This window comes from Poecile atricapillus, chromosome 2 (assembly GCF_030490865.1).
Source record: "Poecile atricapillus isolate bPoeAtr1 chromosome 2, bPoeAtr1.hap1, whole genome shotgun sequence".
NCBI lineage: Eukaryota > Metazoa > Chordata > Aves > Passeriformes > Paridae > Poecile > Poecile atricapillus.
Window position 1 is genome coordinate 57,713,155 of NC_081250.1, and position 12,608 is coordinate 57,725,762.

The 12,608-nt window shown below is 37.6% G+C and overlaps 1 protein-coding gene across 1 annotated transcript; it reads left to right on the top strand.

The window, feature by feature from the left end:
* Window positions 1-5: 5 nt before the first annotated feature.
* TRIP13 (thyroid hormone receptor interactor 13) lies at window positions 6-12,364 on the top strand. Its single transcript, XM_058833637.1, has 14 exons — window positions 6-122; window positions 386-488; window positions 2,030-2,195; window positions 2,521-2,650; window positions 3,854-3,909; window positions 5,606-5,696; window positions 6,958-7,030; window positions 8,007-8,070; window positions 8,325-8,411; window positions 9,185-9,291; window positions 9,939-10,092; window positions 10,275-10,387; window positions 11,534-11,603; window positions 12,169-12,364. The coding sequence occupies exons 2-14, from the start codon at window positions 397-399 to the stop codon at window positions 12,262-12,264; spliced, it is 1,299 nt and encodes a 432-aa protein (XP_058689620.1). The 5' UTR covers window positions 6-122; window positions 386-396; the 3' UTR covers window positions 12,265-12,364.
* The last annotated feature ends 244 nt before the right edge of the window (window positions 12,365-12,608 follow it).

Sequence of the window (12,608 nt, forward strand, 5' to 3'; positions counted from 1 at the left end):
GGGCCGGCCCTGCCTCGCCCAGCGCGCCCTTTACAAACAGCGGCTGCCGAGGTGGGTGCCCGGTGCCTCAGGCTCGCCCGCGCTCGCAATTCCCGTCGCTCCCGAGGCCGTGCCTGCCCGAGGTGATTCCCTGTCCCCAGCGCTGCGGCGGGAGCGGCGCGCCCGCCCGCCCGTACGCGAGACTGCGCTCGCGGCGTGTCCCGAGGCTGCCGTCGCCATCTCCTGAGGGAGGGAAGTGCCGATCCCGATCCTGGTCCCGATCGCGGACCCGGCTTTTGCGGTGGGCGGCGCGCACCTGAATGGGACATCGGGAAAGGGCCGTCCGTGCCGTGGGTGTGCAGCAGCTGCTGGAAGTCGCTTCTCTTTGGTATCGCTTTTCCCCTAGGAGCGAGAGAGATGGATGACGCCGCTGGAGATTTGAAGCAAGCGCTCCCAAACGTGTGTGACAGCGCACAGATCCACGTGGAAGTTGTCCAGAAGTCGAGCAGGTCTCTGATCAGAGCGTTGCTTGCTGCCACTTGCGCCTGTTTTGGCCTCGTTCTTCGCGCCTGCAAGAACCCGCAGGACCCAGCTCTGCCTTCTCGGTGCTCTCCCGGGAGCTTCTTCACCTGTGTCTTCCTAGGATTGAACAAATACACTTCTCTCAGTTTCACCTTGTGGGTCATGTCATCCAGTCTCATAATCAAGTTGTTGGCCGCGTTTTGGGTTTGCCCCGGTTTATCCTTGTCTCTTTTGTGTCGGTGCTCACAACTGCCACAGTACTCCAGATGTGGTCTTAAAAAGTCAGCAGGTGGAAACAGCTGCTTTCCCTAACATCTGCAGCCTTGGTAGCACAGCCTCAAATAAGGTTGTCCTCATTAGTAACAGAGGCACACTGCTGACCTATTGCCAACTTGTCCACCAGTACCTGTGGGCCCTTTTCTGCAAAACTGCGTGTTATCCAGTTGGCCTCTGATCTGTGCTCTTGTCTGGGCAGTGGATGGGGAGCTAAGATTTCATGTTTACCTTTGCTGAACGTCAAAAGCTTCCAGTCAAACCATATTGTCAATCTGCAGAGGTCCCTCTGAACAGCAGTCCTGCCCTCCAGAATACTGACAGTTCTCCCTGCTTTGGTGTTAGCCATAAAGTTGATGCAGTTATGTTCCGTCTCATTGTCAAGGATGCAAAAACAGTGCTTGTCTCAATGCTAACAGCACCACACTGCCTTTCCCCTCCCAAGTTACTGACAACTCTGCTTAATCTTTGTACTAATCACAGCCCTCTGAGCTGGACAGTCCAGCCCTCCTTGTCCATTTATCCAGTTCTTATCACTTTGGATATCTGGAGGATATGGGAGAGCATGTTTGAGGTGTTAGGAAAATTGAGGTGTACAATATTCCCTGTGGTATTTTTGCTAGGCTTAACGGAGAACTGAGAATTTGCACTGGTTAGAGATTATTTAAATTGCAAAATTAAGTTAAATCTTCAAATGCTATTCTTTTTCCCGTAGTTTTTGTCTTTTCTAGAATGTCCCCTTTTCTTATGTCCCCATCCTGACATTTCAGCTGTTCTGAAAGTATAATGAAGCTTCCAAGCTAAGTTTACCAGATTCAGTCTGTAGCTTGGCTCTGAGTCTTTCTGGGTTTCCTACTAAACCACAGATTGCATAACTGCTTTCCATTCTTGAAGTCTTCTAGTTGTCTCATTCAGTATCCCCTGACAGGATCTCAAACAGAGCCAATTATGATGTCTTTTAATGCACAAATTAAAAGCAACTATCAAGCTTGTTGCTTTTGCAGACTGACTGAATCTGACAGGTTCTTTTTTCCTGTAGAATGTTGGAGGAGGGTTGAGTGGGTTTGGGGTTTTTTTGTGTTGATTGTTATTTTAGGATTGGGGGGTTTTTTTGCTGTTTGGGTTTTTTGGTGTGTGTGAGATGGAAGCTGTTTTTCATGAAGGCCTCACGTATGAAATAACGCATTCCAACACTTAATTCAGATTTCCTTATGAATGTCAATGCCATAAAGTAATGGTGTTTCTTTCTTGTTAGTGTGGCCAAGAAAGAAGATATTAGGATGAGTGTCTTAAAGCTGTTGAACAGACACAACATCGTGTTTGGTGATTACAAGTGGACAGAGTTTGACGACGCTTTCCTTAACAACAATGTGCAGTCTGTGTCGATTGTGGATACGGAGCTGAAACTGAAGGACAGACAGGTATTCCTGAGGACAGACAGGTATTCCTGGTCAAGAATGTGCAGCTCTGTTTATGTTCAGCCCCTGAACTAGCTGTAGGTAGACTGCTGGTACCCTAAGGACATAAGCAAGACAAGGTCTACAGGATGATGTAGTATCTCTTCTTAGGCTGACTAGTATAACTAGGAGAAAGTGGCTAAATTTTTTTTTTACTGCTTAGTAAGGTCTGAAACAGAGGTATTAGGCTTCAGAGATACATGCCCGCTGAGAACTGTAACTTTCTTTTGTTCAACTTGCTTTGAATGAGAAATATGACACATAAGAAATCTTTTTATGTTCATTCTAGCCTATTGACCTGAGCATGAGCAGTCTTTGTCTTCATATTTTTCATCTGAATGAAGAAGGACCAACCTCTGAAAACCTGGAGGAAGAGAATGAGGATATCAATGCAGCTCACCACTGGGTGCTACCAGCAGGTACCTGCATGACATTTCTGGAAGCTCTAGAGCAATAAAGAAAATACTGCAAAGGCTAAAAGTGTTTATAGTTACCTGTTAAAGGTATTATTTGTATTTATTCTTTGTCTATAGAAAAAAACATGTTTGGGCTTTTTCCTTTGTAGTTTTGACTGAACTACTGCAAGTGATTCCAAAATACATCATATATTCACTTGTGGATGTGTGGTCTTGTGGTCTAAAATATATAGTCATAATCAGAAGCATGCAATTTTTTAACACTGGTGGTTGCATTCCAAGTTTTATTTAACTTGAAGACCCACAAGAGCCTCAGCACTTTAAATATTCATTTTCTGAAGCCCACTGCTGGCTTCCAGCCCCCAAGACACTACTGCTCTTATACATGAAACAGACAAAGTAAAGAGATGTAGTCCTTGTCTTCTGGAGAGGAAAAATAAGGCTTGATATAGCCAGACCTGCCTGTTACTGTCTTGTGCTCAGGGAAGTGGGATTCTCTGCCTAGAAGGAGACCACAGGTGTGAGCTTTAGCTCAGAGAGACAATAATTTTGAAACATTTCCTACTCTTTCCATGTTGTGAAGTGCCTAATTATCCATTACATTAGTTTTCGGGAAGTTAAATCTGATACATTGACATTATTGCCACAATTTTGTGGTCTATAGTTCGGTCTTTTTTACTTTTCTTTGCTGAAAGTTAGAAGCCAACAGCTAGGAATGACTGATACTCAGATGGCAGCTTTAGTTTTTTACACGTTTTTCAGCTACGTGTTTTTTTTGATCCTCTACATCTTGATGTTAAAAAAAAAAAAGCTAACTTGAATGATAAAATTTGCCTTAGAGCCCTCCTCCTACCATAAGTTTTCATTGCTCCCTTGGTGAAATGTAAGTTCATCCTCTACTAAGGATGGAAGAAATGATATTTTTTATTTCATGTTAAGAAATTAACATTAATTTCTCATCACAATTATTGGGGGAAGTAGAAGCTGGGAAACTGCTCTACTTGTCTGTTAGAAAGTGGTGTTTGAATTTTGAGAAAAATAACTTTTTTTTTTTCCTCACAGATGCTTTGCTTGCTTTCATATATCTATTCTTAATTCTCCATTTTAGTTGAGCATAATTTGAAAACTGTTTTATGCTGCAATGATGAGTTACAAGTTTCCAGATTGATTTATCCTAAACAGGTATATAATATATTGTTTTTGCAGCTGAATTCCATGGCCTTTGGGAAAGTCTTATCTATGACACTGAAGTAAAATCAAATGTAAGTTGGAAATGGGTAGCAATTACGATTGCTTGAGGAGAAGTAAGATCTGAAATTAAGCCTGTTTGAAGTTTGCTACGTCAGACTTCAAGAGATATGGGTGTAGGCTGGGCAGAAGGGAAAGTGAGTCTAACTTTGTTTCTGGCAGCAGCTAAACAGTTAATGGGCTTGGCAGTAATGTCAGCCAGCACTGTTACTGTTCATCCAAATACATATTCAATTATTTGACCAGGGCTGGGTGCCCTGCCACTTGAATGCTGGTAAGACATTGGAAAGAAGCAGAACACTTCCATGGGGTCATTTTCTAGCTTGAAGATCCTTTGCTTTCATCAGAGGTTGTTTATAACTGCCAGAGCTTGTGGAACAGTAATACTGTAATCTGAAATTTAGTAATTGTGATGCAAATAAAACTCACAAATAGTTCTATTCAGCTTCTAAATGAAGTTCTTGGACACAAATAATTAATTCATTAGGTTATTTGTAATACTATAGATACAGTATTCTCACTTAAGTCTTTATAACCAAATACAGAAAAGCAAAACATTCCAGTGATTGTACTTCTTAATTTATAAGGTAAATATCAATTAATATATCCACATTTGTCTAATTTATGGAACAGCTTTCAAAGTCATCTGTGAAATGACAAAACTATTTAATTAGATTTGCTGGTGTACTAAATAACAGCAAGCTGATCACTGTTGAGTATAAGTGTATATGGGCAGAAAGACATGGTTGCGTTTAATGGCTAAAACTAGAACTACTGCTGTAAAATTGTGATAAATCTTCATTCTTTAAACCATGGAAATGCCTGAGCTTGGTTGGGTTCTACGGGCTCTGAAATGGTTGCTGTGAATTTTCAAAGTAGCACAGTGTTGATAGAATTTTGAAAAATATGTGGATTAAGTTCAGTTGTTTTTGCTGTTGTGTGATTACTCCATCTCCAGCATGAGATATGCAGGAGCACCATTGTATTGTCCCATCAATACATAGGGATCAAAAGCTCTTTACCGGTAAGAGCCACAGAAGATAATTTGTTATCAGGTGTTATAGGTAAAAGTCATTATAGATTCACACCTTAAGTTCATATTAATTTTACTTAAAGAGTTCTCTACTTCTAATTCTAGATAATTCTAAAATGAAACTGCAGCATTTTTCAAAGCAAGCATTCCAGAAAATACAACTTTCCCTTATTTGGAAGACTAAATTAATCTACAAATCCCTTGCAGCAGCTGATACAAATGCTTAAGTAAAAGGGAAGTAAATGTGACAGGAAATGCTTTGTTTAGTGGGCTGACTACAACAAACTAAACAAATGTGTAGCTGTACAACATCTAAACAAGACCCAGAGTTTAAATCTTTGACTCTGTGCTCAGGCAGCTTGTGTTTTATAGATACACAGTACGTGGGACAGTGAAAAATGAAATCAATTTCCCTTCCTTAAAGTATTTAATTTATTCATTTAAGAGTTCTGGAACTCCATTTGTGCCAACTACATGCTATTCTTATTCTTGAAGGCAGGACAGAAAGTAATTCCCATCCTTTACAGAAATAACATTGCCCAGACTAGAAGACATGAGCTCTTTTTTGTTGTTATTGTTATGAGTACACAATAGAGGCGTCATTAGAGATTGATTCTATTTGTAGTTGTATTTGTTGTTATGTTTCTAATTTCTGTCTATTTGTCCTCTTCATTTAGTTACTCGATTATGTGACGACAACATTATTATTTTCTGACAAAAATGTTGACAGCAACCTGATATCATGGAACAGAGTTGTTTTGCTGCATGGTAAAAATGATCTGTTTTAAACCAAGTAGATCCATTGGCCGTCTGTTTATACTTTCCTTCTGGAAAGATTTGTACTGCAGTCCTGTGTAGTGAGATGAGGTGATACAAAAGCAGCACCTCAGCAGTACAAATTTGGATGAATTGTAATGTCAGAGTCAAATCAATGTTCACATGTACTGTGTTTTGCATGAATTTAAATTCTAAAATTTACAGTGCAGAGACAACTATGGATTTCTTAATTTTAAGTGATATTGTTGCATTTTTACATAATGAACAAAGATAATGTAGATATTGAAGATGTTAGGAAGCATATATTAAACTTCTACTGCAATACTAAATATTTTATTAGTTATAGCTTTATAAAATCTTCTGGGAAACTGGGAAAACAATCTGTGTTGTGCTGTTGACACTGTGTTCTGTTGCCAACTCTTGCTAGTTTAGTTACTATTATTTCAGTGAAGCTGAATCTTCAGTCAGTCTTATCTTACTGTGGAGGTTATACCACAAATATTATTTTATATTGAGATTAGCATCAACTGAATCTGTTACCTTATAAAACACGTATTGATTTTGTTGTCAAGGCTGGTGTTCAAAAATAAATGGTCATAGTGGAAATATTTGTTGATTGTACTTAAGTTACAACAGTCAATTTAGAAGCTTCAGGATGTTTTTGTTTGAAAGACTATTTCAGACTCATACTCTGGTAACTGTGCTTGTACTTGCCTCTTTGGAGTCTTTGTGGCTCTTCCATGGGGTATTAAGCCAGATCCAAGAAGTTTGTCCCAGAGTATAGTTCCCAAGAGGATCTGGGTTGCCCCAAGGAAGAAATTTCTGGGAAAGTGGACAGCTGACCAAACTGATCATGATATGTTTCCGTTTTCTCTGTTCGAAGAGTGTAATTCAGGAAGATGCAAAGTGGAGCATAGCATTGATTATAGAGAATGCTGATGAGCATTAGCCCTACAGGGGTGATACCCTTTGCTTCTGTGGCTGTTGAGTGTTTCAACTTTACAGTGTCTACATACAAAATGTTACACTAATTATACTAATAATTGAACAGCATATAAAATCAAACATTAGCTCCAGGATTGTAGTCAAGTAAGCAATTTCCTCAAAATACTCTGGTGTGCACAATCATTATCTGCTGTGTTTTTACTCTACAATTAGTGCTGTAATGAAATAGAGTAGTTAAAAATTCATTAGACGTCATTAACAATCTAATGCAGACTATGTGTAATGTGTGCATCTGATTTCAAACCAGGCCCTCCTGGAACTGGGAAAACTTCTCTCTGTAAAGCATTGGCTCAGAAGCTGACAATTCGGCTGTCATACAGGTGATATTTTTTTTTTTTAATTTTTCATTTTAGCTTATTATAATTAGTTGTTCTTTTTCACTAGCCCACATATATTTCATATTTGATTTTAAGTAACTTGTACCTAGTGCTAATGTATCTTCTTTTTTTGTAGTGCACCAAGCTAGCAATAAAATTGATCTGCTAGACTGATTAGGATATTTTAAGGCCTTGTAAAATGTGTAATTATTTGTGCCCAGGTGTGTAAAAGACATTCCAGTGGCAGTACAGTGATTTTTGCTCACTTTGTATGTCAATGAATATTAAAGGACAAAGGATCGAGGAATATTTTGGGTTTTGTATCTTCATGTTTGATAGAGCCTGGTTTTAATAGGTAGTGATTTTTTAAACTGATTTCTTTTGTACTTGGATTGTCTGAATGCCACAATCTGCAGAGATGAGTTTGTATATCAGACAGATATACATTATACTTTATAATAAGATTAAGCCCTAAAAGTTCATATAACTTAACAAATTTATACAACTTAACAAATTTATATTAGAAAATGGATGTTACATAAAACACAAGGTTTAGCATAAGTAATGTGTAATTATTGGCATGATCTGATTCTAACCCAAACTGAATGTATGAAAATCACAGGCTGTGTAATGTGTGGTTGAGATACTTTGTCAGTTCTTGCTATACTGAAGAAAATCTTACACGGAGAGAGGAATGAGGCAATTATCATGGTAAGAGTTCCTTACCCTGGTCTAATGAAGAAATTCTAATAGCAGTTTAATATACAGAATTCTAGTGACATTTTCAGCAACATGAGAACTTCCAGCAACAAAAGTAACCGATCAAATATATATTCTATTTTGAAAGGTAAGTAATTTAAAGTACTAATTCACAGAATTCCAGGGTCAAAGTGTCAGGAATGAAACTTATAGAAGTTAATGATATCACTGATTTTTATTTAGAATGGAGCTGATACTTCTTTTTATTTTCATATTTTAGGTATAGATATGGACAGTTAATTGAGATAAACAGCCATAGCCTTTTCTCTAAATGGTTTTCTGAGGTATGTATTGATGATATACCTAATAAAATAAAGTTTGTATTTTAGAAATTACACTAATTGTTCTGTTGAGCTTGTTTCTTAAGTATGCTCACCAGAGACTGCTCAGAATAATTAATGTGTTTGAGAATGCTTAAAGAAAAGGTTTTATTAGAAAGTTGTTCTAAAACCCAGGCATTTACATCTTTAATTATGATAAGCCTTAGAAAATTTTGTGGTAAGGAAATAGTTAACATATGCATATGTTGTCTTTCTAGAGTGGCAAGCTTGTAACCAAGATGTTCCAGAAGATCCAAGAGTTAGTTGATGACAGAGATGCTCTTGTATTTGTACTGATTGATGAGGTATGAGTCCAATAGCATTGTTGTACATAAAATACAGCAGAATGGAAATTGATGGGAAGGAGCTGCAATAGTGCTCATTCATAAAGAAGAATAAAAGCACATTTATGCTATTTTGTAAGCTAGATGAGTGAACTTTAGTCTTGGCTGATGCAGATTTGAGAAGTTTGGAAGGAACTCACTATGACTTAGCAGTCAAAATCCAGCTGAAAATTATTAGAAACCTTTCTTGGTGGAATTTCCCTTGCTGCTATATGTTTACAAGTGGAATATTGTTTTGAGCTTCAAAGTTGCCCAGATCTGTATTATTTGCGTTAAAGCTCTAAAAACTTTAAAAATGGTTCAGTTCATTGTCGTAAGATTTTCTTCAAACTTGCATACAAAAGCAACTTAGTAAGTATGTACCTTATTAGCTTGTTATATTGGAGTTCTTCTAGGGAAGCTCAATATAAATTCATCCTATTCATTATTCTGGTGGTGTGTCCCATTCCTCCATCTCCAAAATTTAAAATGAAAATCAGCCTCTCTTCTGCTGTCTAAACAGGAGTTTCCCTCACTTCACTTTGCTTCCTTGACATGCCTTTCTTTGTCCCTGGAAATTCCTACCTAAAAAAATATTTTGAAGAAGTTTTAGGTAGTAGGCACAGGAATCTGAAGGTGCATTTCATGGGTTACCTGTTTGCTGCCAGGACTCCAAAAGTGCTATCTTTTTGGGTTTTTTGGTGTTTGGTGATTTTGTTGTTGCTGTTTTGGTTGATTGGTTTGGGTTTTTGTAGGTGGAAAGCCTCACAGCAGCCCGCAGTGCTTTCAAGGCAGGCACAGAGCCTTCAGATGCTATTCGTGTGGTCAATGCTGTGCTGACACAAATAGATCAGATTAAAAGGTATTGTTTGCATATTATTGCAACAGCAAAAGGTAATTGACAGTTTCAGTATATCTATTCCTGCTAAATTTCAATTCCTACTTGGAATACTAAACCAGATTAGTTAGTGAACTATTCTTTGTTAATGATGCTAATTTTGAAAAGAAATAAGAGTAATCCAGCAGAATATTTTACATGTACCTTCGTGGACAATCAAATCTATGGACAGTATGCTTCCCCTAAAGACCAGGAGAGAAAAAGGACAGATCATCATGATGTCTGCTTGGAGAACAGACATCAAAATTGAAATGGAAAACCTGTTGATTAAAGGTTAAAATTTACAATTCTTTTCATAGTCTTTTTTGGTGTATGTCAGAAGCTATGCCAGTAGGTTCTAGCTGATTAATATTTATCACTTCTGAAATAGAATTAGAGGAACTACAGACACTTGAGAAACAGCTGAAGGAAAGAGTCTATGCATTGAAATAGCCTGGTGATACCTGGCCAAGAGCTTCAGATCATTTAGTGTAATTCCTGATTGACAAGAACGATGTGACAGCTTATTGCATAAAACTTTTTGAATCATAGGAAGCAAGGTCTCAACTTGCCAGTCACAAAAGGAGATACATTTTTTACATGTGACCTAAAAATCTGTTTCTGTCTTGAAGGTATCCCAATGTAGTTATCCTGACTACTTCAAATATTACGGAGAAAATTGACATGGCTTTTGTAGACAGGGCTGACATAAAACAATACATTGGACCTCCATCTATAGCAGCAATATTTAGAATATATCTTTCTTGCCTGGAAGAACTGATGAAGGTAATATTTGAAAGCAAAACTGTAAAATGTCATATTTTAGTAGATTTTTACATTTTAATCATACTTCCTAAGTAACAAAAGTACATAAATTTCATTCCTTTTCTGTATTTCCACTCTTACTGTAGAATTTAATTTTCAATGCATTTATTCTTCATACAACAGTGTGTAACTCTCGTTTCTAGTGTCAAATAATATATCCTCGACAGCAGCTTCTGACACTCAGAGAGCTCGAGATGATTGGCTTTGTAGAAAATAATGTGTCAAGGTTAAGCCTTGTACTAAAAGAAATCTCAAGGTAAGATTCTGAAATTCTACTTTTTTCATACATATATACTGAGTAATGGAATGGTGTGTAAAAGTAACCAATTTTTTTCTGGGTCGGGTGGTGCAAAAACCTTCAGGGGACAAAAAGTGGAATCAATTGCAATTTGCTAACATTTCTTAGTCTCAGATCTGGCTTGGCCTAGTACTGCTTCTGGTTTGTGCTTCAAATATTTGAAGTCCTCTTGATAAGTTGCTGGCTAGACTAGCCTTAGGTTCCAGTGGATATTGGGAATTGTAATGCGCTTTAGCAGAAATAGCATGAGCCTTAGGTCCTGCTAAGAAAGTGTCTTGAAATGCCTTGTCATCTGCTAGATAAGTATTTAGCATGGAGATATAAGTGGACAGAAACAAGGGGGAGAGGAGTAAAGTGTAAATGGACAGTGTTGAGGTTTGCTGAGTATCCTGGTAGAGCAAATGGTCTTTCACTGCAGCATAACAGTTCTTGAAACAATAAAAATGATATTCACAATATCAAGCAATGTTTTTTTCCAAAGTACTGATCCCTATGGAACAAAACAATATTCATAAAAAAAGTGTGGAAAGTGTGTTTTCTTTCTGTTTCTGAAGTATGCAGTCTTAACCAGTGAGGAGTGAAGTAAAAGCAGTAAGTTTTTCCAGACACAGAGGTTTGTATTTTATATACACAAAGTAGCTCTTGGAGAAGATGCAAGCATACACCAAGTGGGTGAGGTGAAGGAAACTCTGTGTAAATGGTGGTTAGAAGGAGACAGGCAGTACCCATAAGGTCCAGAATTCAAACCAGTTTTTTTCCTAGTCTTTCCAAAAGTGGTTGTGTCTGTACCACGCTGTACAGTGGTGGTAGAAATCCCCCAAAATTCATGAGATCAGCAAAACAATGTGAAGGGCCTGATGTAAGCATTGGCAGGCAGCTGTACCGGTGCTATTGGTGTGTGCTGTGCTGTGCTGTGTAGCCTCCCATAAGCAGGATTTGGCTGTTCACTCCCTGCTCCAGCTAAAAGAGCTGCAAGTGGCCTGTTGAATTGTCATCTGAGGTTCTTTTAGAGCAATTTAATGGAGAAACATGGAAAAAGGAAAGGCCTTCTTTTAAGAGTAGATATTTAGCATCTAAGCAGCACTTGCCTCTGTTTTACCATAGAAAAAGTGAAGGTCTTGGTGGCCGGGTCCTGAGAAAGCTTCCTTTCCTAGCACATGCACTTTATATTCAAGTAAGTTTATTATATTCAAGTGACTTTATTCTGGTCATTATATTTTGGGTTGGTTTTGGGACAGGCAGGAAGATAATCTGAATGTTTCCTAAAATGAAAGATTGGTCCAAACCTTCCTTTTAATCTAAATTACACTTGTTTCTGTAGCTTAGTTTACTGAAACAGTTATGTGCTGCTCATAATTTAGAATGGGATTGAAGAAGACAGATGGGATTGACCTGCCCAAGAGCACTGTACTTTTATTTAAATTAATGAACATTAATATTGGTGCTCTTATAATTTCTTGCTGAAAAAACCCCAAATCTCTACCACTTTATAATAATAATGTGTTAAAAACCTTTTTCTAAGCGAATATGCGGTATTGTGACTGAAGACTTTGCACAGGTTTACTTTGACTTGCTGTGCTAGCTGATTTTAAATAAACTTGCAGTTTGGTTTATAACATTTTGCAATTTTTGTAACATAAAATTCAAATATTTATCTTTCAAATACTGTGATTTGTATGTAAAATACTATGTCTGCCTGTTGCTGTGGTGTGTCTAACAAAATGTTCTCTTATTTTCAGTCCCCCAGTGTTACAATGTCAACTTTTCTTCAGGCCCTTTCCCTTGCAGTAGACAAACAATTTGAAGAAAAAAAGAATCTTGCAGACTTCGTGTGATATTCTACTGTTTTGTACTTGACTGTATTGTTACATTTTTTTATACAAGTTGTGCTACTTTTATGCATTTGTAAAATAAAATGCCAGCATCTTAAAAAACCTGGAATGCCTCATCTGGATTTTCAAAATATTCATTAATAAACAACTACGGAAGTTCACAGTATATTTTTTGAAACCTTTATTTCAAATGTAAATAAAAGGATTGTAAGATGTTTTTGTTTTAAGTCAATTTCCATCTTTTGCCATTACTAAAATTGGGCAGGCTTCTGTTCCCTATTTTTTAATCACTAATTTTCAGGTGCACTATCCATACATCTGAAATAATAGGCATGAAACTGGGAAGA

Bases quoted from the DNA above. Each gene is read 5' to 3' on its own strand.
- TRIP13 (XM_058833637.1), top strand. From the start codon at position 397: ATGGATGACGCCGCTGGAGATTTGAAGCAAGCGCTCCCAAACGTGTGT. The intron at 2,196-2,520 runs GTATTCCTGAGG...TGTTCATTCTAG, and splicing joins TGAAACTGAAGGACAGACAG to CCTATTGACCTGAGCATGAG. The intron at 9,292-9,938 runs GTATTGTTTGCA...TCTGTCTTGAAG, and splicing joins CAAATAGATCAGATTAAAAG to GTATCCCAATGTAGTTATCC.